Source organism: Ochlerotatus camptorhynchus, unplaced genomic scaffold (genome assembly GCF_037179485.1).
Source record: "Ochlerotatus camptorhynchus isolate MF236.1 unplaced genomic scaffold, CSIRO-AGI_Acam_v1.1 ptg000592l, whole genome shotgun sequence".
In the NCBI taxonomy this organism is placed as follows: Eukaryota; Metazoa; Arthropoda; class Insecta; order Diptera; family Culicidae; genus Ochlerotatus; species Ochlerotatus camptorhynchus.
In genome coordinates, this window is record NW_027041072.1 from 245,162 (window position 1) to 266,443 (window position 21,282).

At 39.5% G+C, this 21,282-nt stretch overlaps 1 protein-coding gene across 3 annotated transcripts in view; it reads left to right on the forward strand.

Annotated features, from left to right (window-relative positions):
• Positions 1-21,282, forward strand: part of Zmynd8 (Zinc finger MYND-type containing 8) — a 42,060-nt gene that overhangs the window by 13,706 nt on the left and 7,072 nt on the right. The window contains exons 2-7 of one of the 3 annotated variants that reach the window (XM_065237108.1): positions 1,277-1,525; positions 1,718-2,691; positions 2,764-3,039; positions 13,430-13,604; positions 13,664-16,059; positions 16,117-16,758. In XM_065237108.1, coding sequence (XP_065093180.1) covers positions 1,285-1,525; positions 1,718-2,691; positions 2,764-3,039; positions 13,430-13,604; positions 13,664-16,059; positions 16,117-16,758 — 4,704 coding nt within the window. In that variant the 5' untranslated portion in view covers positions 1,277-1,284. Of the gene's footprint in view, positions 1-1,276; positions 2,692-2,763; positions 3,040-13,429; positions 13,605-13,663; positions 16,060-16,116; positions 16,759-16,852; positions 16,994-21,282 lie in introns of those variants that run through there. The other 2 variants (XM_065237109.1, XM_065237107.1) reach the window with 2 other exon arrangements.

Here is a 21,282-nt window from a genome sequence, read left to right on the forward strand (position 1 = left end):
TAATAAAAAATATTACCATAAAAGAGAGCTTAACGACGTGTTCGGGGTATCATCCAAACCATTTCTGGGATACAGTTCGTTTATGGTATTTGTTTATTAGGGTAGTCCGGACGAGTCCGGACCAGTTTCACTAAAAGTAGAATCTTGCATTCTTTCAACACTTTGTGGGAATTTTTCGGGGAATTGACTTTCAACTCCAGGCTTCAACATTTCTCAGACGTTTATTACACTTGATCTAACTCAAAACAGTAAAGTTCCATATTTATTTAATTCGAGTAAAGGCTTCTCACTTTGCTAAATTGATGTTACTCAGTTTTTGACATATAGCATACAAATACGAAACTAAGTAAAAGTTACTCATTTTAGAGTAAAATCAGATGAGCGTGTAGTGAAGAATGTGAATAATAAACCGATGGCAAATACATTTTGACAGATGGACTTTTGTACATTTTGTGGTTAGTACCCGAGGAAAATAATAAACAATTTTACGCGGCGTTGGGGAACGTGCGTGAAATGGAAAATTGCGGGAACTGAAAAATTGGATTTGAATGGACACCCTGTCGGTGGGTTTGATGTTGCTTTTGTTAGCTAATAACCTTTCACTACATTGTATCCAGCTTTCCATGCTCGGGAATGACGGCCTGTTTGTATGAATAAATGTATCCTTCACAGTGCTTTTTGACACTAATTGGAGGGTGTATGTTGTTCCATTTTCTTCTGTTCCTGGGAGAGGGAAAGGGAGGGGTCAAAATCCGAACATCCAGATTGGCGTTGACGGCACCGTCGAAAAATTGTCTCTTCTAGAAAAAATTGGCAGTTTCTTATGGGATTTTTCGGTGGAGTGAAAGGATAGTACGAAGTCCGCCATGTTTCACGCACAGTTTGACGTTTGCTTACGGATTTTACCAATAGCTACAGAGTCTCCGTCAACGCCAATAGTGTCCAAAAGCACAGTGAAGGATATATTTATTCATACAAACAGGCCGACATTACCGAGCATGGAAAGCTGGATTGTGATAATTTCGGAAAATTAGTTTATAAACTATGGTAAAGCGAAGAGAAAATCGATGAAGAGAATCGATTATCATCGCAGTTAGGCCCTTATGTTTCTGAACGCTAGAAATATCACAAAAATATTATTATCGCTTCCGATTTCGGATTTCCCATGCACACGCAGTCTGAAATTCCGAGCTCAGAAGTACACGAAGTGTGAAAACCTTTCGAAATCTGTATTGAAAGCATCTGCAATTAATAGTTTTTTTTTTTTAATTTCCAGGTGGAACCATGTCGTCCGGGAGTCAGAATGCAGATACCCATAGGCCAACGGTGCCGAAGGGCATAATGACGCAGCCAGTAACTGGTTCCATGATTGATAGCCGAAATGTCTACAAAGTGTCACCTACAAAGCCTGTCGTTACTGTCTCACAGCAACAGGACATAGTGAAGATAAGACTCACAAAAGATGAGAGTGGAACTGGCATTGGGTATACAAAATCGATCATCACTAGTACCCATCCGTTAGAAGGTAATAGAGCTAGTACTAGCAAGTCTCAACCATCTCTAACTATGGTTGATAAGGATAAACGACAAACAACCCCAACCATCAAAGCGTACTTTATCAAGAAATCGCCGGCAACTGCCGAACAAACTCCCCAATGCTCTGTGTCCAAAGGCGAATCCAACGCAAAAAGCATTAAAAACCTCCACTTTGTTTCAGATAAAACTGACAACAGAACTACGCCACAAAAATTGAACATAAATCTAGCACAGCAACCCACATTACAGCTCAAAACCGCTCAAAACAAGATAGTGTTGGTCAAAATGCTTCCGAAAATGCCACAGAATGGCCCCCAGGTTATTACGGCTCCGACTGTGAGAAGTAGTATTTCACCTACAACGCTTGCCCTGGCTAGAAGTGTTCAAGGTTTGCGGCCTATCGCACATGTTGGGTCAATCCCGATTTCCACCGTTGCATCACTTGCACCGACCACAAGCCTTCCAGAAAAGAAGGAACCTTGTGCAAACCAGCAGGTTCAGAAGACTGAGAGCAACTCTTTGTCTTCGTTGTCTTCTTGTTCGACATTAACCACAACCTCATCCTCGAATACGTCAACTTCTGCTTCTACGGAAACCGATAGTAGCAACAAACAGATCAGCTCCCCGACTCCATCTGACGACTCCAACGAAAAGGAACAACCGGAAGATCTCCAAGCACACTCAACGATAGAAAGCGAGAACCCCGATGAAAGTAGCAGCATCGGAACCGGAAATGCGCGGATGTCTCGCGAAATGAGATGTTTGAAGGCCTCTCAAAGCAGTTCGAAAATTCTTACCGAGTTTATGTTGGATTCATGTTCGTCGGAGAAGCTGAGAAAACGACGCCGCTCGCGAGTCGAAGGCGAGGATAGCCGCAGTTGTGGCAGCTTGACTCCTACCTCGCAAAAGCGATATTCCATGTCAGGGCGTGACGACGACGAGCTAGATGATGACAAGGGTAGTCCTTCCTCGAGCTTGAAACGTTCAGGAATGCGCTCGGCTAATGCTGAATTTTCAATGAAGCAAAAGAAGTTCCTCAACAGTATCCTTCAACATAGTGATGGATCGGATAATTCCGATAACGAAGGAGATCGGCATAGCGTATCTAAGGATGCTAGAAGAGGAACCGAATTGCAGATACCGGTTGCACCGAAGGTACATTTCCACTAGGAAAGTATTAAATTCAAGCTTTAATTAAAAACGTTTTTTTTCTTCTCTAATGTGCAGCTTGGGTGGGATAAGTTCTGTTGGCGATGCAAGACGTGTGAACCGGGCTTAGAAACCTGTGCCGGTTGCATCCGCTGTTTCCATCCGGTTTGTCTCAAACTAAATCCGGCATTCTTTATTGTGGAGAAAAAATGGAACTGTCCCGAGTGCATCAAGGCACATTCTACGAACGACGAGGATTCCGGTGATAAACCGGTGAAGGACAGTAACCTCAGAATTGAGAGTCTCACCGTTTCGCTCAAGTTTGCAATGAAGCGAATGCAGCAGCTGAAAGGGGTAAGTAGGTAGTAACGCCGGAGAGAGAAATCTATCTCCGAAAAGAATAGAAATTCACAAGTGAGCTTTGCATTTTTCACAATCTGCAGCCGAGCTTCCAGAATGTTCGAATATTTTCAATGATTATTTTTTAAATGTTACTTCTGCAGATATAAGTTTCAGTGCTCTAGGGACGGTGGTGTAAGGTTTTAACAAATAGGTATCTTGTCAAAATCGAGATGCGATAAAAAAAAATACGCGAGTTCGTCATCATTAGGAACGTGTCAAATATGGTGCTAAAACGGTAGTCACGGTTATTGCGAACATTTGTCAGTGTTTCGGCCATCTGATATTGTTTTAATTTGATTTAGTTCTGGATTGATTTTCCGATTGTAAAATTAGTGCTATGAGAAACGTTTTTCATTTGAATTTTGGAAGGAACCGAATCTGCAGAGGTCCTACTAGGTATAACAACATGAAGGATTCGAGTAAATTATTTCATCATGAATGTCGATCCACAACGTTGGGTGAAATCTTTCTAATTATCAAGTTCTAACAAATTGATTTTTACTGCATCTATTAAATACGCACTTGGTTCGAAATTATCCTCCGAAAGTGTGTATGGTATGATTATCCATTTGATAAAGCTAATGTGTGAGCTTATTGTGTATGTGAGAGCAGCCTTAGAATGCACGTGTACAAACAATTATTCTTAAATTGGTCGCAGGATCTACAATAGATCTATAACCTTCCAACGGCCGGTCTAGGAATTTTATGGGTTGGAAAATTTCTCGACTTCCCTGGGCATAGAGTATGATTGTACTTGCCACACAATTATACTAATGCAGAAATGGTACAGACATCGACAGCACACAAAGTGGAGAGCACGCAATAAGCTAATATGCGATAATCAATAAGCTTGCAATGCGAGGAAGAAGAAGAAGAAGATGGAGACATGCTTCTTTCATCAAAGCACTGTCAGTCATTGTCGGTGAATTGTATATGCATATGTACATACAGTGTAACTGAGCTGTATTTAAATTTTAGAAAAAAATCACAAGTCAAAAGATACGTCTCTGAATTTTTGGCAGCTGACTCAGCATACATTTATCAATTATTGTCTCAGTATTAGGCATATTTGGTTGATTTTACAAGAAAGTTAGAGCAATTGAAAGAAAACGCCTTTTTCCTGAAAAAACCTCATTTTCTTGAAATAAAATGATTTTGACTTCTTTAAAATTGCTCATTTTTAGTCGTAACAAAGATCATTGATCTGCGACTAATTTTATTAAAAATTCGTGCACTAGGTAAAAAGTTGAAAATCGAGCGTTTTACTAAAATAAATCTAACTTCATATAGGCTCTTCCAATAAAGACCATCTATAAACATCTGTTCAAACACCAGCCAAGATTTTTAAAATATATCCTTCACCATGTTTCAAAAAATTTTCCTCCGATCAATTTTGAGATACACTGTACATACATAACAATATTATAATTAGTAGATGACGACATCGACAGACAGTAACTTTTTTTCGGCTATCAAATTAGATAGGGTAAACGTCCTTGAGAGCTCAATTCTGGCATGTGGATACATTGTGTTTCAGAGCATCTATTAACCAAATTTGAGTGCTCTAGGACTTTGGTTACCCCCTGACGATAATAGGTTAAGGTATTGCCGAAGCCGACATTTCCCCCTACGTAAATTTCGCAGAATATTCATAAAAAACACTGAATGCATCTACACGATTCTTTAGTGTTTTAGCACAGGTGGGTCAAGATGGGTCAGCTAGTACATTTATTATTTTATTTGTTTCGCGATATCGACAGGTTCAACGCAACTTCGATGATGGTTTGCTTTTTCAAACTAGCATTGCGGCTACATTTCCTAATAAACAAATACCATAAACGAACTGTATATCGGATGGGTAAACTATCCCACAAATGGCCCCGAACACGTCGTTAAGCTCTCTTTTATGGTTATTTTTATTAGGGTTGAGCCCTTTGATGTTGACATACACTGCCGTTATAAGCATAACTCTCCCACGTTCTATGCAATCCTTATGCACCGTGGGACTCTTATGCGTATGACGGCAGTACAAACATATACAATAAATCAAGTAGATGACCCACCCATCTTGCCACACCGTACCCTACGTCCTTTTCTTTTTCTAGGCTTAAAGCTCTTGCAGCGAGCGTTTTGTCGACTCTCAACTTAGTGTTCTAGACGCACTTCCACAGTTATCATGAATCGTGAAATTTCGCTAGCGAAAAAGGTTGTGAAAAAAATGGTTGTGGAACATTTTTCAATTTGCTCTTTTCTCAGTGCACGAAAGTGAAATCGACCACACCGAAAATAGTTTTCATGTAGCTTCCATTGGAATTAATGGAATTCATCTGAATTTCACATAAAATTTATGTGATCACGTTAATTTTATATGATTTTTCATATGAATTTCATCGGCCTCATAGTATTCATGTGATTTTGTGGTGAGATTTTTAGCTATGTGAAATTCACATGGTTTTCATCCAATAGATTATAACTGATGTAAGAACTCAGCATTCACCAACTACCTACTCGGAGATCAAACATACAGCACCCGGTCGACTCAGGCAACAAGAGCAAGCTCCGGAACACCCTAAAGCCCTACAGTAAAAGTATGGACGTCTGTCAAAAGTTGTTCCAATCGAACCGTCAAAATGCACCGCTTTGCTCGATTGGAACAGCTTTGTTCAGTTTTGTGGTGACAGTCGTCCATACTTTTACTGTAGGGCTTTAGAACACCCAGGGTCCGGCTAGCTACCAGGTAATCAGAGGGTTTCGCGATACAAAAACGAAGAACTTTCACTTTTCTTTAAACGCATTTATTCACGCAAATTGACCTTATTGACCAAAAAAAAATATTTTGAAATATTTTGCAATGTCAAATACAACTGTTTTTGAATTCAATATTTATATTTTGTAGCTTCAAAAATGTTTTGTGTTGTTTTCATTGCAAATTATGAAAACAAATATATTGTAGATTCAATAAAATATATTTTTGTCTTCAAATATTATTTTAACTACTTTTTAAAAATATATTGTAAATTTAAAAGCAACACTTTTCCAAAACATACACAGACTCATTTTGTCAATGTATTTGTGTGTTTTCAATGCTTGCGCATGCTCGGCTTCCCAGTCTCGTTGGAAGAAATTCTTTTTAAACAAGTTGTCAATTGCTTTCTTTGCAAGGAATTCAGTATTTGCATTTTAATACGTGTGTTTGTGCAATATCATCTATATGTGCAACTACCCTACCCACTGTACCACTACAATATACAAAACAGAGAAACAATAAACTAGTGTCTCGTATGCCTCCGCCATGGCAGCACGGTAAAGCAATCGGTGCTTTTCATTACTGTCCGTCTCGATCGGGATCAAAAATTGAAAGATTAGCAAATAAACACAACGTAGGGATCTCTCCCGTCCGCGATCATATGGTGCCGTACTGGAGACGAACCAGCCCAGGGCTGAAAGTCTCCTTAATAAAGATATATAAAAAAAATATGGCGCCGTGACCAACCACTAGTGACCGACGGGCAAACTATATCGTTTAAAACCACCGACGACCGACTGGCAAACCACCGCTCAAAAACTGTAACGACAACGAGGACGATGATGGAGATGCTGCAGTGAATGGCGCAATCGACTGGAAGAATACCACTTCACTTCCCGCTACGATGGTGTGGCCCAAAGGTAGCTATCTGGCAGAGTATGTACGTTCCTGGCTCACCGCGAACCACGAGAGTTCTGCTTACCGTGCAAGGGCGAGTGCGTATGACGTTCAAAAACAGCAACCACTGCACTTAGCTAATTAAAATGCGTCTTAGCACACGGACGTCTGATATTAAAGAGCCCGATTTTGGGCAATGGCCGTTCTTTTCTCCCAATTTTCCTTCATTCATCCCTTACTTCTGTGGTATACTGCTGTTTTTGCATAAGAAACGTGAAGGTTCTGAATATATAACATAAATGACAAAAATTTGTGACCAAACGGTTACAAGATATGTGATAAATTTTTTGAGTGCAGTTCCACCTCCAGTGAAGTGAAAATCTGACTTACACGGAAAAAGTTTTCATGTAGTTTCCATTGGGAATGCACATAATATTTTTCCATTAACAAAACCAATGATAATTTATCTCAATTTCACAACATTCATGTGATCACATGAGTTCTATATGATAAATCACTTAAATTTCATTTGACACATAAGGTTCATGTGATTTTGTTGTGCAATTCCCAATTATGAATGGTTTCTGTTCGCGAGAAAATGGCCTTACAAGGTTTGTTTACAAAATGGAGTTAAGGCCATTTCAATTGTTGGTCTTGATATGAGATTATCATTTCGCTTCGATCTCTATACCTTAGGCCTTAAGACGCTATTTGATTTTGATATACCAAAGGCGGTTTATTTTCAGTGCCAGGGTGATTTAATTTGATGAAAAAATAAATCAGAACAATTACATCAAATAATCCAGGAACATAATTCCTGAAAGTTCCTTTGAAGCAAAAAATATAATATTGAGTAGAAGAAAAAATCAGAAAAGGAAAAAATTAGCTAAAATGAATGCTAGTGAGGAAAATTAGTGTTTTGGATGTATACATTCAATAAAATAATAATGCTTGTTATACCATCTCGCTGAGCACGCAGATGAACCATGGAAAGGGAATTTGAAAGCACATGAAATAACCAAACAGGAAAGCACGCAAAAGAGAGAATTCGTAATGATACATTTTTTATATGCTTGTGTAGTCGGGTGTGTGAGTATCGTTGATGTTCTGTAGAATGTGATTTACCAATACATAGTAAATGATGGTCATAATCATTACGTCCCTCTCAAACGTGAGTCGGTTATGATGTTTGTTTTGTCAAGATACAGAAGATGAATGAGGGGGTATACAAGAAAGGGAATCATTTCAACCTTTCTCCTCGTACGTTTGCTTTGTTCTCTGGATGACCGTCTCAACTTGCTTGTAGTGATGAGAAACGAAAATTTATTTTTCGAATTCTCATGTCAGTACCGTGATGGCGTATAGCACTGCTTATAACATGTTAATGCCCTGTTCACGCTACAGTATATATTACGTAATGCCTTGTTCAGATTACAGAGTTATAACATGTTATAGCGCTATCTTGATGGTGGTTTATGTGTTGCAATTAGTTGACAACCGTTATAACATGTTATAACTCTCCAGTCTGGACAGCGTTTAAGATAGAATATCTTGATATCAAACGTCATATTATTTACAGTCAAAATTAGATGTATGTATGCTGATATCAAGATAGGCTATATCACGTAATAAAGGTTGTAGTGTGAACGGGGATACCTCTGTAGTTTGAAGATAGCATCAGACGCAACGTGGTCATCAAAGCATCACGGGAAAAACAATTCGTAGTGGGATTGATATCCGTATAAATTTATCGGCATTACAGACCAACTGAATAGTTAAAAGTATAAGCGTAATTGATTTCAATAAGAATGCAAGTTTTTACAGTTTTCAAAAACATAGTGATTTTGTTAAATTTTGATTTGAAATTTGGGCAAGTGGGTTCGGAAAAATCAACAGTTTTCTTAAAAGCTTACTACACCCAAATTGTGTTTAGGGATCGTCCATTAATTATGTCACACTTATAGGGGGGAGGGGGGGTTTGGAAACTGTGACGAGCCATACAAAAAAAAAATTAATATCCATACAAAAATGTGACAAAGGGGGAGGGGGGGTTGAAAATGGGCCAAATTTGCGTGACATAATTAATGGACCATCCCTTATCATATTTAAATCATGTGGTATAATTACAATTGTTTATTTGTCCCAAAACAAAAGGCAGCTTCAAAAAATAAAAATAAATAAAACGCAGAATTATAAGTTATTTACGAAATACGCGTATCTGTCAAAAGGTAAGCAATTATAACGGAATTTAAAGGAAATAAACCAACCCACTCAAAGCTTTTCAAGTATTTTCACTTAAATAGATTTTGCACATAATTATTCCTATATAAAAGTAGGACATAGTATACATTTAGACTTTTTATTACATTGATTTCTGGTTAGTCCGTAACAAGTAACGAAATGTAACTTTTTATTTAGTTCATACCTTTCAAAGTGCTGGTCTTAATGCGTGCGTTCTGTAACGTATTTTCTCTTCCTTCTTCTTTGCATTTCAAGCTTATTGAGTGCCCTCAACTTAGTGTTGTAGATGCACTTCTACAATTATTAATTGAGAGCTTTCGATATCTGTATCATTTTTGCATTAGTATAATTGTGTGGGAAGTCGAGAAATTTTCCAACCCGAAAAATTCCTGGACTGGACCGGGAATCGAACCCATGCGTTTCATTTGAAGAAAAACCAGGCATAACGGGTTTGCTCAGTCGTAAAATGTTAGCAGATTGAATCTGAAAGAATAAGGAATGTTTTGGTGAGAAAATGCAGTGAAATTAATAATGAGTGCCGAAGCCATCGTTGACGCTAAATAAGTTTTCCATCGAAAATAGTTTATGATTTATTCTGATCGCCATAAATTTGGCTTTGTTGTCTTATTTCTAGATCAAAAAGAAATATAAAAGGTTAAATTTGATATCAAAATTCAAAATGATAACTTTGTAAAATATTACTTAAGACGGAAAATTCAACATATTTGTAGTTCTGTGTCAAAATTTCAGCCCAATTGAACATAACAAAACATAGTTGCAACATGCCAAAGTTGGCTAGTTTGTATGAAAATTGGCATATTGTGTTAATTTAAAGTCCACCACTGTATGCATAGGCAAAACTGTTAGTCAGAAAATTTGCTTTGTTCCGTATATTTTTTCGAAGTTCTATGAACTTTTAAGTTTTTTTTTCTTAAGCATTGCATCATAACTAATGTACAAATGTAATGGAAATGAATTTATATTTGGCATCGTGTACTTTAGCCTTAAATTTCTAATAGTTCAAACAAATTAACTGGTAGTAGGTTCTATATCATGTTGATATTTTAGGCTGACAAAAACGGGATGCTGACAAAATCGGAAATTTTTCTTCAATATTTTAACCTTCAAAATGATTTAAAAAACAAGATTATTTGTCCATTGTTAAAGGATTGACTGGTAAATTTTTACTATTCTTACATCATAGGGTAAACCAAACGTCTCGTACTGTTTGCGTACGGTTTGTTGAACCGTACCGTACTGTTCAGCTTCCTTAAATTCTGCTTGGTTTCCAGCGATGCAACCCAGGCTGGACCTCCATATCTCAGGATCAACGTAGATACACTAGTCAGGAGCCGTCTCTTGCTACTGCTTGGTCCCCAGGTAGTTCGGCATAGTTCTGGTTACCGCGTTGATGGCGTCGCAGGCGTATTCGACGGGGCTATTGAAGTCAGGCGGGCGTCGATCATCACTTCCAGGTATTTCAACACGCGTTTTGAGGCTATGACGTGCTCCCCAAAGGTGATTTCTGTCCGCTGCACCGCTTTCAAGTTACTGGCCAATAACACTTTGCTTTTGTTGTGGGCTATCTGCAGCTTCGCTCCATGTGTCCAGTTTCCAATCATGTCGATCGGCTCGGTCGCCAACATTTCCATCTCTTTCAGCGTCTTGCCTGTTACCGTAAGACGACGTTGTCCACAATGCAAACGATCTCAACTCGTTTGGGATGCTTCAGCGATAGCACACCGTTGTACACCCTGTTCCAGAGCGTTGGACCAAGAATGGAGCCTTGTGAAATTCCCACCGTAATCTCCTAATCGATCTCTGTTCCATGTTTGTCTCGTAGATCAGAATGGAATCAGCTCTGGAAGTAACTTCTTAGAATCCTGTACAGGTAGTCCTCTTTATATGCAGCACTTCGGCGATGGCCTCTCAGCTGGCGCTGTTGAATGCGATCTCCTCTCCGCTCCTGTTTCGACGCCTTCTCGGTTTTCTCGACCACTGTCCGAATTGCTTCTCCGAAAATCCGTGCTCAGTCTCCGTGCATTTGATCACCCTGTTTAGGATGATCCTCTCCAAGAGTTTTCCGAGTGTATCCAGCAGGCACTCCTACGAGTTCCTCGTTGGTGACTTCGTCGTTATCTCCCTTTCCGTCTCCGTACGGTGTAGGTGGCCAGGTCGTTTGATCGTGCTTCGGGAGAAGTCCTTCCTCGATGACTTTCAGGTTCTCTGAGCACATTTCAGCGGGCATCGTTTGACCTATGATCTTCTTTGAAACAGTTTGACTTGCTCTGCTTTATCTCTCGTTTATGTGCGGCCCTGGCCACTCGGAACATTCCTCTACGTTCCTGTCTGTCTGCTTCTGTTCTTGCTCTTTGAACACGTCTTCTGGCTCTGAGACAACTAGCACGGAGGGTACTAATTGTCTCATTCCACCAGTAAGCTGGACGCCATCTGCTATTTGGCTCCAGTTTCCTCACCATGCTCGTGCCACATGCTCTCACTAACGTTTCTGTCAACTCGTCTTCCACTTTCGGTCACCAGTTATCGTCCACCGTACTGTTACACGATTCCGCTGGCCGATGCCATATCAGGTTGCCTGATGGTCGCTATGGGTATATACTGGAGTCGCTTTTTACGCGGTTTTTTTTTACGCGGATTTCGGAATTTACGTGGTTTTTTTTACGTGGATTCCGGAATTTACGCGGTTTTTTTTTTCGCGGATTTTGGTTTTTTTTTACGCGGATATCAGAATTCACGCGGTTTATCATTATACACTAGAGTCGCTTTTTACGCGGTTTTTTTCTACACGCTCTTTTTTTACGCGGTTTTCTTTTACGCGGATTTCGGAATTTACGCGGTTTTTTTTTACGCGGATTCCGGAATTTACGCGGTTTTTTTTTACGCGGGACGTATCACCCGCGTAAAAAGCGACTCCAGTGTATCTCCAATTAATGTCTGCCACAACCATCTCTGCGAAAAGTGCTGCTGGTGCATTCGTTGGACAGCCTTACAACTTCCATCTTTGCTTGTGCTACCAGCAGACTGTGTCCTTTTGCGTTGGTACATCTGCTTACCCCCCAATCCACTGCCCAAGCATTGAAGTCTCCTCCGATGACTACCGGTCTTCGTCCGATCAGCTCTTCTGTAAGTCCTTCCAGCATCTCGTGGAACTGCTCCATCGTCCATCTGGAGGGTGCGTAGCAACTGCATATAAAGATTCCGTTAATTTTGACGATCACGAAATCATCTTCTTGAATGGGGTATCTGCCCATAACTTGTATTGCAGCCATCGCAGCTCTATCTGCCACCTAGTTACCGTTATCAGGAGGACAAAACAATTAAGTGTCATTTGGAGCGAAATGCTTGAAAATTCATGCTTAAAATCCGAAAAGTTCAGCAAAATCAGCATCAATCGGGAAAGCACTGTACCCAAAAGCATGACATTAGCTTGGAATAAATTCGAAAGAGGGAATATCTAGGAAGAGAAGTCCTAATCGATTCATATGACGTTTAGGCTGTGTTTCATTTGGAGAATTTTCACTTAAATTTGACACTTTTAAATAAATTATTATGTTCGAAAATCCATCTGTTGTTGATCATCCAATTCTTGAAAAGGTGTCAAAATTGATTCCTTGTCTATCAGAAATACGTCTGCTAGAATAGAGATTTTCACGTCCGATTGTATTGGTGCGATATGTGAGAGCGTGTTAATGAATATCCGAGGAAAATACATAACAAATCGATGTCAAACTCATTTTGACAGATCTAGTTTCATACATTTTTTAGGTTAGCCAGAGGAAAATAATAAACAACTTTACACGGCGTTGCCCCCGCTAGTGTGCGTGCGTTAAACGTCACTAATCTCTATAGCAGATTTATTTTATAATTTTCCATCTGTCAAATTTAAGTGAAAATTCATCAAATGGAACACAGCCTTAGTTAAATGACGCTAGATTTTAATGTTGATTCATTTCGAATGCATTGTTTAAGAATTATATAGAATAAGCGTTCTTCCTCGTTCAAAGTCCATTGACAGACGGGTTTTATTCAAAATTGCTGTCCAATAATGTTAGTAGTGAATCGCTAAAGTTTCTTAGTTAAACGCAGATAAGGAAATTCATTAGGTTATTTTTATATTTCAACCCAATTTATTGGAAACCTATAGTGCAGCGAAAAACATTGTTCCTCTCAGCAGCGACAAACATACACACACACACACACACACACACGCAGCAGGTTTCGAAAAATGTCTGACTTGTCAGTGTTGGTGCAACATATGCATCCAAAACGATACACGAAGAATGATCCGTTTGCTTCCCTCACTTTCGCACATTCATGAGGAACGCATACCATCGCACAACACACAATCCGATTGCGTATGTAATCCGCCAGATGTCATTGCGTACGTAAGAAAGCAATAATATATATATGATTATGTTTTTTTTTGTTCCGTTGCAGAGCTCCATTCTGAACCCGCTAGATAAGGAGCAGTTTCCAAATTATGATCATTTCGTAACAAACCACATCGATCTCACAACGTTACAGAATAACGTCACCGATCAAAAGTACAACTCTACTGAAGCATTTCAAGCGGATATCAGTTGGATAGTCCACAACGCTACCATTTATCCAGGTGTGTACTTTTAAAGTAGTAGTGTATATCTTTTATTGACCTTGTTCTTTAATTTTCAGTGAACAATAAACTACTTGCGATCGCGAAGGGATTGATGAAAATCTGCAAACAGGAAATCAACGAAATAGAAGCCTGCAACGAGTGTTACTTCAATGCCAATACCAGTAAAACTTGGTTCACCGAAGTGTGCAGTAAGCCCCATTTGTTGGTGTGGGCTAAGCTGAAAGGTTTCCCGTTTTGGCCAGCAAAACTGATGTCCGTAAATGTCAACCAGTTGGCTGACGTTCGCTTCTTTGGGGACCACGACCGCGCTTGGGTACCCATCAAGGAATGTTTTCTGTTCTGTGATAAAGACCCAAACACAAAGTTGCAGCGCCGTACGAACATGGCAGAATGTATGCGCGAAGCTGAAACGTACATTGCAAAGCTGAAGAAAAAGTTTGGAAACTTCAGCTACGCTGAGTTTCGAACACAGATCGAACCGGGTAAGCTCGATGAACACCTAGAAGCGATGATACCGGGTGTATTGAAGAAACTGGCAGAAAACGGGGATTCTCAGAAAGCCAAATTGATGCTCAAGATCATCAAGACGGCCGATAACTTCCTCTCGGTTTCGCCTATTTCGCTCAGTCCTCCAATTACATCCACACCTAAGGGTAAACAAAGAGATAGCGTATCACCGGATAAAATCAGGGAGATATTCGGAAGCCCCAAGGATAAGTCAACTGAGGAATCACCGAAAATACGTTTAGAGTCAATCCAGATAAAAGATGAAATTCGTAATTCAATATCTACACCCGATCCTGTGGCGAATCCTACGCGAATTTACGCCACGAGGAAACGCAAAAGCAGCATAAGTGATGATGTAAAATCAAAAGAAGCGATACCGGATGCGCTACGCGAACCCAGCAAAAGAATCAGTCGTCTCCGGACCAGCACAGCAAGTAAAGTTAAAGACGATGATACTAGTTCGAATGCTTCTGAACCCGTGCATCCTGCTGGACTACGGTGTTACATCAGTAAAAAACGTAAACCTAGCAGTCCTGCTCCGCACATGGTAAAAGAACCTAAGCAAAATAAAATTGAATCGGTAGTGCTACAAAGAGAATCTGACAGCTGGAAAACTGTACCTGCAGGCAAGAAATCAAAGTCAGCTTCAAAATCATCCGAGTCCGAGTCGGAGAAAATTGAAACTGTTCAAGAGTCTACGGTTAAAAACCAAGTACCTGCAACGGAAACGACGAGTGCGCTTGCCACAAAGTCAGATCAAGAGGTACCAAAACAACCTACTGCGGCTGCAACTGAAGACATTGTGCAGGAGAAAGAAGTAGGTTCAAAAGCCGATGATGGTCGGCAGGGTGAGACATCCGGCACAAACAAATTTAATATATTGCCCTTGATTCCATTGGCGGCAGATGAGATCAAAACTGAACCGACTGAGGAAGAACCACCTCCTGCACTTGCATCTGTCACTAAAGAAAGTTCTGCTGGACCTTCGGCGGACCTAAATACTAGCAACAATTCAGTTGCTATTGATAGTACACTATCAAGTACATCTCTACCATTACTGCCGATTAAATCAGAGCCTGTATCCGATGATGAAAGTCCTTCGACAAATACTCAGCTCATCGTTTCAAACACACCTCAGTCGTCTAATCAGCCAACTGAAAGCGAAAATCAAGTTGTCATACGTACTAGCAATCGGATAATGGTTAAGGATATCAACAAACTCACTAGTAACGTTGCGACCAGAGCAAGTACGGTGTTAAATAACAATGGGCAACCTGTGGTTCTCACGCCGGTGGATAAAGCGAAGGTAACGCAAATGTTTATGCCTAAACCGCCAGTAGTTATCCAAGCAAAAGCTCGTAAGCCAGGCCCAAATCAGTCTGCAGCTATACAAAATGTTCCGACTCTAAAAAGATCTATCGCTGTAGCAGGAGGTGGACTTCCTGGCTCGCTGCCTGGTCTAGGGAGCAATAATTTCCAAGCTGGTAGAAGTACAGGTAATATGATGCATATGGTTCACATTCCTAGTCCGCTTCCGATGGCAAACGATCAAGCAGGACGAATTGCCCAATCCAACGGTACGGTGCCACCGCAGCCTCGTCAACAGCAACCATCTGCAACAGCTACTAGTAGTAATGAATCACCAATGTCGCCCACCGTTAATAATCCAACTCAACAAGCAACAACCTCGGGTCAGGCGAATGCTGGGAATGCAACTGCATCGGCCCCGGGTTCATCTTCTGATGCGACTAGATCTGTCGAAGGGGAGCATATGATGTCTGGTTTCATTACACCTAGCCTTGCGGCTGCGGTTACCGAAACCATTGTATCCACCCCACCCAAATTACAATCGCGACCGAGCGGTACACTACGTTCGGAAGGAGATTGTGTATATCCATCTGGAGCTGGACCAGTTTCACAAATACTAATAAATAATTCCTACAAGGTATGTATAGTACAAGTCTAGGCATCCAAATCATAACTAATCTCCTTTCATTTTAAGATGGCAGATTTCTTCCGATCTGTGATCGAAGATACGCTTGCCGATCTTTCCAACAACAGTGGCGCCCTGGAGGCAAAAGTCAAAGTGTTGGAACTGGAAATAGAGAAACTCAAGCACTGCCATCAGCAGGAAATTACCAAACTGAAGCACAATTCCGACATGGTGTTGTGTGAGATGCGCAAAAATATGGAACTGGAGAAAACGCGTATCATAAACGAAGTCCGCAAGCAATGCGAGATCGAACGGATTCGTTCGGTCGAGGAAGCAAAGAAGAAACAGTGGTGCGTCAATTGTGGCAAGGAAGCGTTGTTCTACTGCTGTTGGAATACATCCTACTGTGATTATCCTTGCCAACAGCAGCACTGGGCTACGCACATGAACCACTGCACGCAGAGCCAGTTCAACCTACCGAGCAACGCGCTTGCATCCAAGCCATCGACTGTGATCAATAGCAAGCTGACAGCCCAGCATATCACCACGCCGAAAATTACGACCGTGCAGACATTGAATCTGAATGGGCGCTCCGGACTGACGATACAGCCTACATCACAAGTACAACAACAGCAACAGCAGCAGCAACTGATAATAACCTCGACAAGGGGCGGAGCTCAACTTGGCAAAGGACAACCCTTCCAGCGCTTGGTAAATTGATTTGTTCTATATTATTCGTTAGATAGTTAGCTAACTTTTTCTCTTTTTTGTTTTTTATTTACCCCTACCGATCCCTATTTTAAAGCGTTAGTTTTTAAGTTATTAATTTTATCATTCACACATCCGAATGAACAACCTACTTTGTACATTGGTCAAGTAAAACATCGAAATATGTTATTTTTCAAGTTTAAAAAAAAACAATACAATGTAATGTATAATTATGTAATGCTGTAGAATTTTATTAGTTGAGAAACTTTCTGCTGTCTCTGACCCCCGTGCATTATTTGTCATTCAATTGCGTTGAGTTTCGTATTCGTTTATTACCTATCACACACATGTCTTGTTTTATTCGAGATTCCTCCTCATGGTTTCGTTTACTTCCAATACACCTGCCTTATTTATGTGGTGTTAGTTAAGAATCATTTCGTTGTCTGCTAGCGACATCTACCAACAACAGCTTTCAGTGAGGTTGGTGTCATGGATAGTTTTACGGTTAGTTTCAGTTTTGACCACCGTTGAACATTCACTGCACCGAAAACGAATCTTACTCGGATTGAGTTTTTTTTTTTACTCATTCGTATGGATAAATATCTAAATGTGTAGGTTACTCATGCTCTGAGGCTGTGTTCCAGTTCACGGTAACCGCATAAAACTATTTTATGACTATTAAAGTACGCATTTTTTAAGGAAAACGGGACTATCAATAAAAATGACTAAAATTTTACGCTTTTATGAGTAATTGCTAGTACAAAAATGAAAAAAAAATCATTTATGAGTAACAGATACTCATGAAAGGTGTTAAAAATACACACATTTTAGGGGTAGTCCCGTTTTTCCCGAATATGCATACTTTATAGTCAAAATTGCTATTGTACCAGTCTTTCCCTCCCCATGGACATGGAGGTTGACGGTACTGAAGCAAAGTGTTATGTTTAATTTCTTTACATTTGCAACGATGATGATTTCCTATAGTGACACATATCACCTTCTTAATGCTTCAGTATACCTCAAACGATTAATTCTTGGTTGTTAATAGAACTTCCTTGATGAAATCGGCTGCTTCATGCAGACTGAGCAATTCTGATTATAGTATCAGATTTGTTCTGTATACAGAGGAACTGGGAGGGCTTATTAGAAACTTCTCACCAATAAAGTAATGATCTTCTAGTAAATTTTGCATGCAAATTTTATGTTATTTTAGCATATTATTTTTGTTACAGCCAATTGGCATTAGTATACGATACAAAAGATTTAATATTACTTGCTCGTTTTTGCGTAAAATAATCAATATTTATTTTACTTGTCTATGAAAGTTTTTTTCAAGTTTTTTTTTGTGATCTGAAAATTTACCCAGTTTGGTTAGAAGTTTCGAAGCTAACGCATGTCCACAGGCCTAATAGAAAGATAGGCAGAAAAAGTGTATCATGAAGAATGGTTGCATGCAGGGTTGCTTCCACTCACTTGCTATAGATGAGTGATTTTCGGAGTTTTGAATTCGTTAGATGTTGTAATGGAGATTTGTGCTGTTGGATGCGGGAGAAGATTGGAGGGCGGGTGTTTGACGCATAGAGCCTGTCAATTTCGCTTTCAGAGTGTCGCAGTCAGCGGTTTTATGATTCGTGAGCGCTTACGATTCGTAGAATCGTTGATTGTGACTGCAAGTGGATTTTACGGGTTTTGTGTGTCGGACGCTTGCTTTTTGGCCTCTTCTTGTGTCTAACATGTGCAGAGTATCATTATAACGTCTAATGGTTTTGAGATTCCTGGTGGCGTGAAATATATTTGTGAGAATATCTTTTTGAGATTTTAGCAGTCACGTTTTGTTTGTAGTTTATATTTTATTTATTTCATTTAATTATCGTAAATATTAGTTATTCAATAATAGATAGTTCATGCATATATTCGTACTTTGACGCGAAGCGCTGTGGATTATAAGATGCTCGATGACCCTCGAGGGATCGATTTTGCTTACTGAGCAGAAAATCATGGATTTAACCCCAAGCTCTTCCACAGCACAATAAATCGTCCACCATTTGTATATTTGATATTGAACATTAACCTCGGAAACTATTTGCATATCAAGCGAAAACGTAGTCCTGTATTGTCGCGAAGCGTTATGGTTCTGAGATGCTCGATGACCCTGGAGGGATCGTTTTTGCTTACTGAGCAGAAAATCATGGGTTTAATCCCAAGCTCTCCGTCATGACTCTTAAAATTCATTATCACTAAACAAAATTAATATGTTCTTTCGATAGCCGGCTATCGAGAGATTAAATAAACAACAAATAAACAATACATACTTTTGGTTGCATCGCCAACTTGAGGTGAATCCTAACCGAATACCCTACCCAACCCTCCAACTCCGTAGCACTTATGAGGGTGTCGCTAAGTCGGTGGCCTCTCGTTAAGTAAGTACTACATCAACATTTCCTTCCCTATCCCTAGTTATGGTAAAGATGGGCGTGGCCGGGAATAGCGACAGTCATGCTTCTGTTACTCTTGTTTAGATTGGAACCAATGTTTACTCCTCAGCATTATTCCTGAAAGTAGTCTAACTGAGAATTTCAGAAGAGACGTGAGTGTCGCTAGTATCCAATCTACGAAGTATATCATAACAACGCTAACGCTAACGCTAAAATTGCTATTGTACCAGTCTTATTACTGATAGAGCAGTAATCAATTTTGACAAAAATCTTCTCGAAAACCGGACGATCCAACAACAGTATCTGGACGATCCAAGTATCAAATTTAAGTGAAAATTCGTTAAATAGAATAGCCTGAGTGACCTACGCTTTTTGGAATTTCTCCATACGAATGATTAACAGTTACCACCAGCTACTCATAATTGGGTAAAGGCGAAGACAACATATGTTGTCTTCGGTAAAAGTGACTCACTCTCTGCACAGAGAACAGACGTCCCAACTTCCACCAGAAACTTGTGTAAAGATAAGTGTGAACGTCACAGAGAACAGACGTTGAGACTCGAACTAAATTTCAGTAAAAACTTGTGTAAAGATACCTATTCGACTTAAGCGCCACTAACGCCGACTTCCCCACTCAAAAACCCTCTTTGACAACCTGATAGCGCTGGCGTTGCACAATTTACACTAGACACTAAGTGCTGGTAGCGCCAAGTGGCAATTTTTAACAGAAAATTTATCGATACTAGTGCCAAATTGGTCGAAAGTGGAAAATTTATTGAGGAAATCAGGAGATGCTCAAATGTCAAAGAGGGTTTTCAAGTGGGAAAGTTGGCGTTGGTGGCCCTTAAGTCGAATAGGAATCTTTACACAAGTTTTTACAGACATTTAGTTCGAGCCTCAACGTCTGTTCTCTGTGCTAGTTTCGTTTTCAGTGTTTAAATTGAGCTCGCCAAGCAGAATCTCACGAAAACTAATGCAGTGTGTAATTTCATATGATTTCGACAGTGTTGTCAAAGTAACGTGGGTGGATTCCGTCCTGAGCGATATTTCTAGACTAACATTTGAAAAAGGCGGAATTACAACATCACCATATCGAAAAAATCGCTTCCGAATTTTGATGACCTAAAAATTAATCCTATTTCACGACTTTGCATTTTCTAGATTAAAATCAGCTTGATAATCTAGATTAGTAAGCTTGATAATCTATCATCTGAGACAAACAGTCATAACACATTGAATATTTCTCACTGTGGTGGGCAGTAAAGCGTAACATGAATAAAAGAGAAATGATTTTTAAATTCAAATGGATATATTTTTGGCTCAGGGCCTAATATATTTTTGGTATTGATTCAAATATATTATTCGGTAAATTCAAAGAAAAATAATCTGTGTGTTGATTCTAAAAACCATTTTGTTGATTCAAAAATATGTTTTGTTTAAATAGTGATACAATATGTTTGAATCAATAACAAAATACATTAGGCTCTGAAACAGAAATCAATTTTTCTGCGTGCAGATGGCGGTAGTGTGTAAACGTCAAACGCAAGGGAATTGACTATGCGCGCCACAGGAGGCGATACTACTAACTACGATACTTTTAAATAGACCGTTAAATGCTTGTTTGATGAACAACTTGCGAGTGTTATGTATGTTTGTCTGTGCTATCATCATACATTACTAAAAACTCAAAAAAATATGTTTGTTGCGAAATTGAGAAAAAAGCATCACAGACATTCAGACATAACACATTGAATATTTCTCACTGTAAACAATCGTCGCTAAAACATTACTGCCATCTGTAGAGTACACTGTGGTTGGCACTACACACCAATTTTCTTAAATCTTGTTCGGTACTTTTTTGCTGGATTTGTTCGGTAAAATGTAATTTTTACCGAATCCTTTGTAAAAAATATTATTTTACCAATTTTCCGCAATCAGAACTGCTGAATTTACGTAATTTACATACATTTACCGAAAACTGTAAATAAAATTTGCAGATCGAAACTGTAAAAGGCTGCGATTCAGCAATTCTGTAAAAATTTTGACGAATGTACTGTAAAAATAATCTTTTACAAACAGAAACAGCAATAAA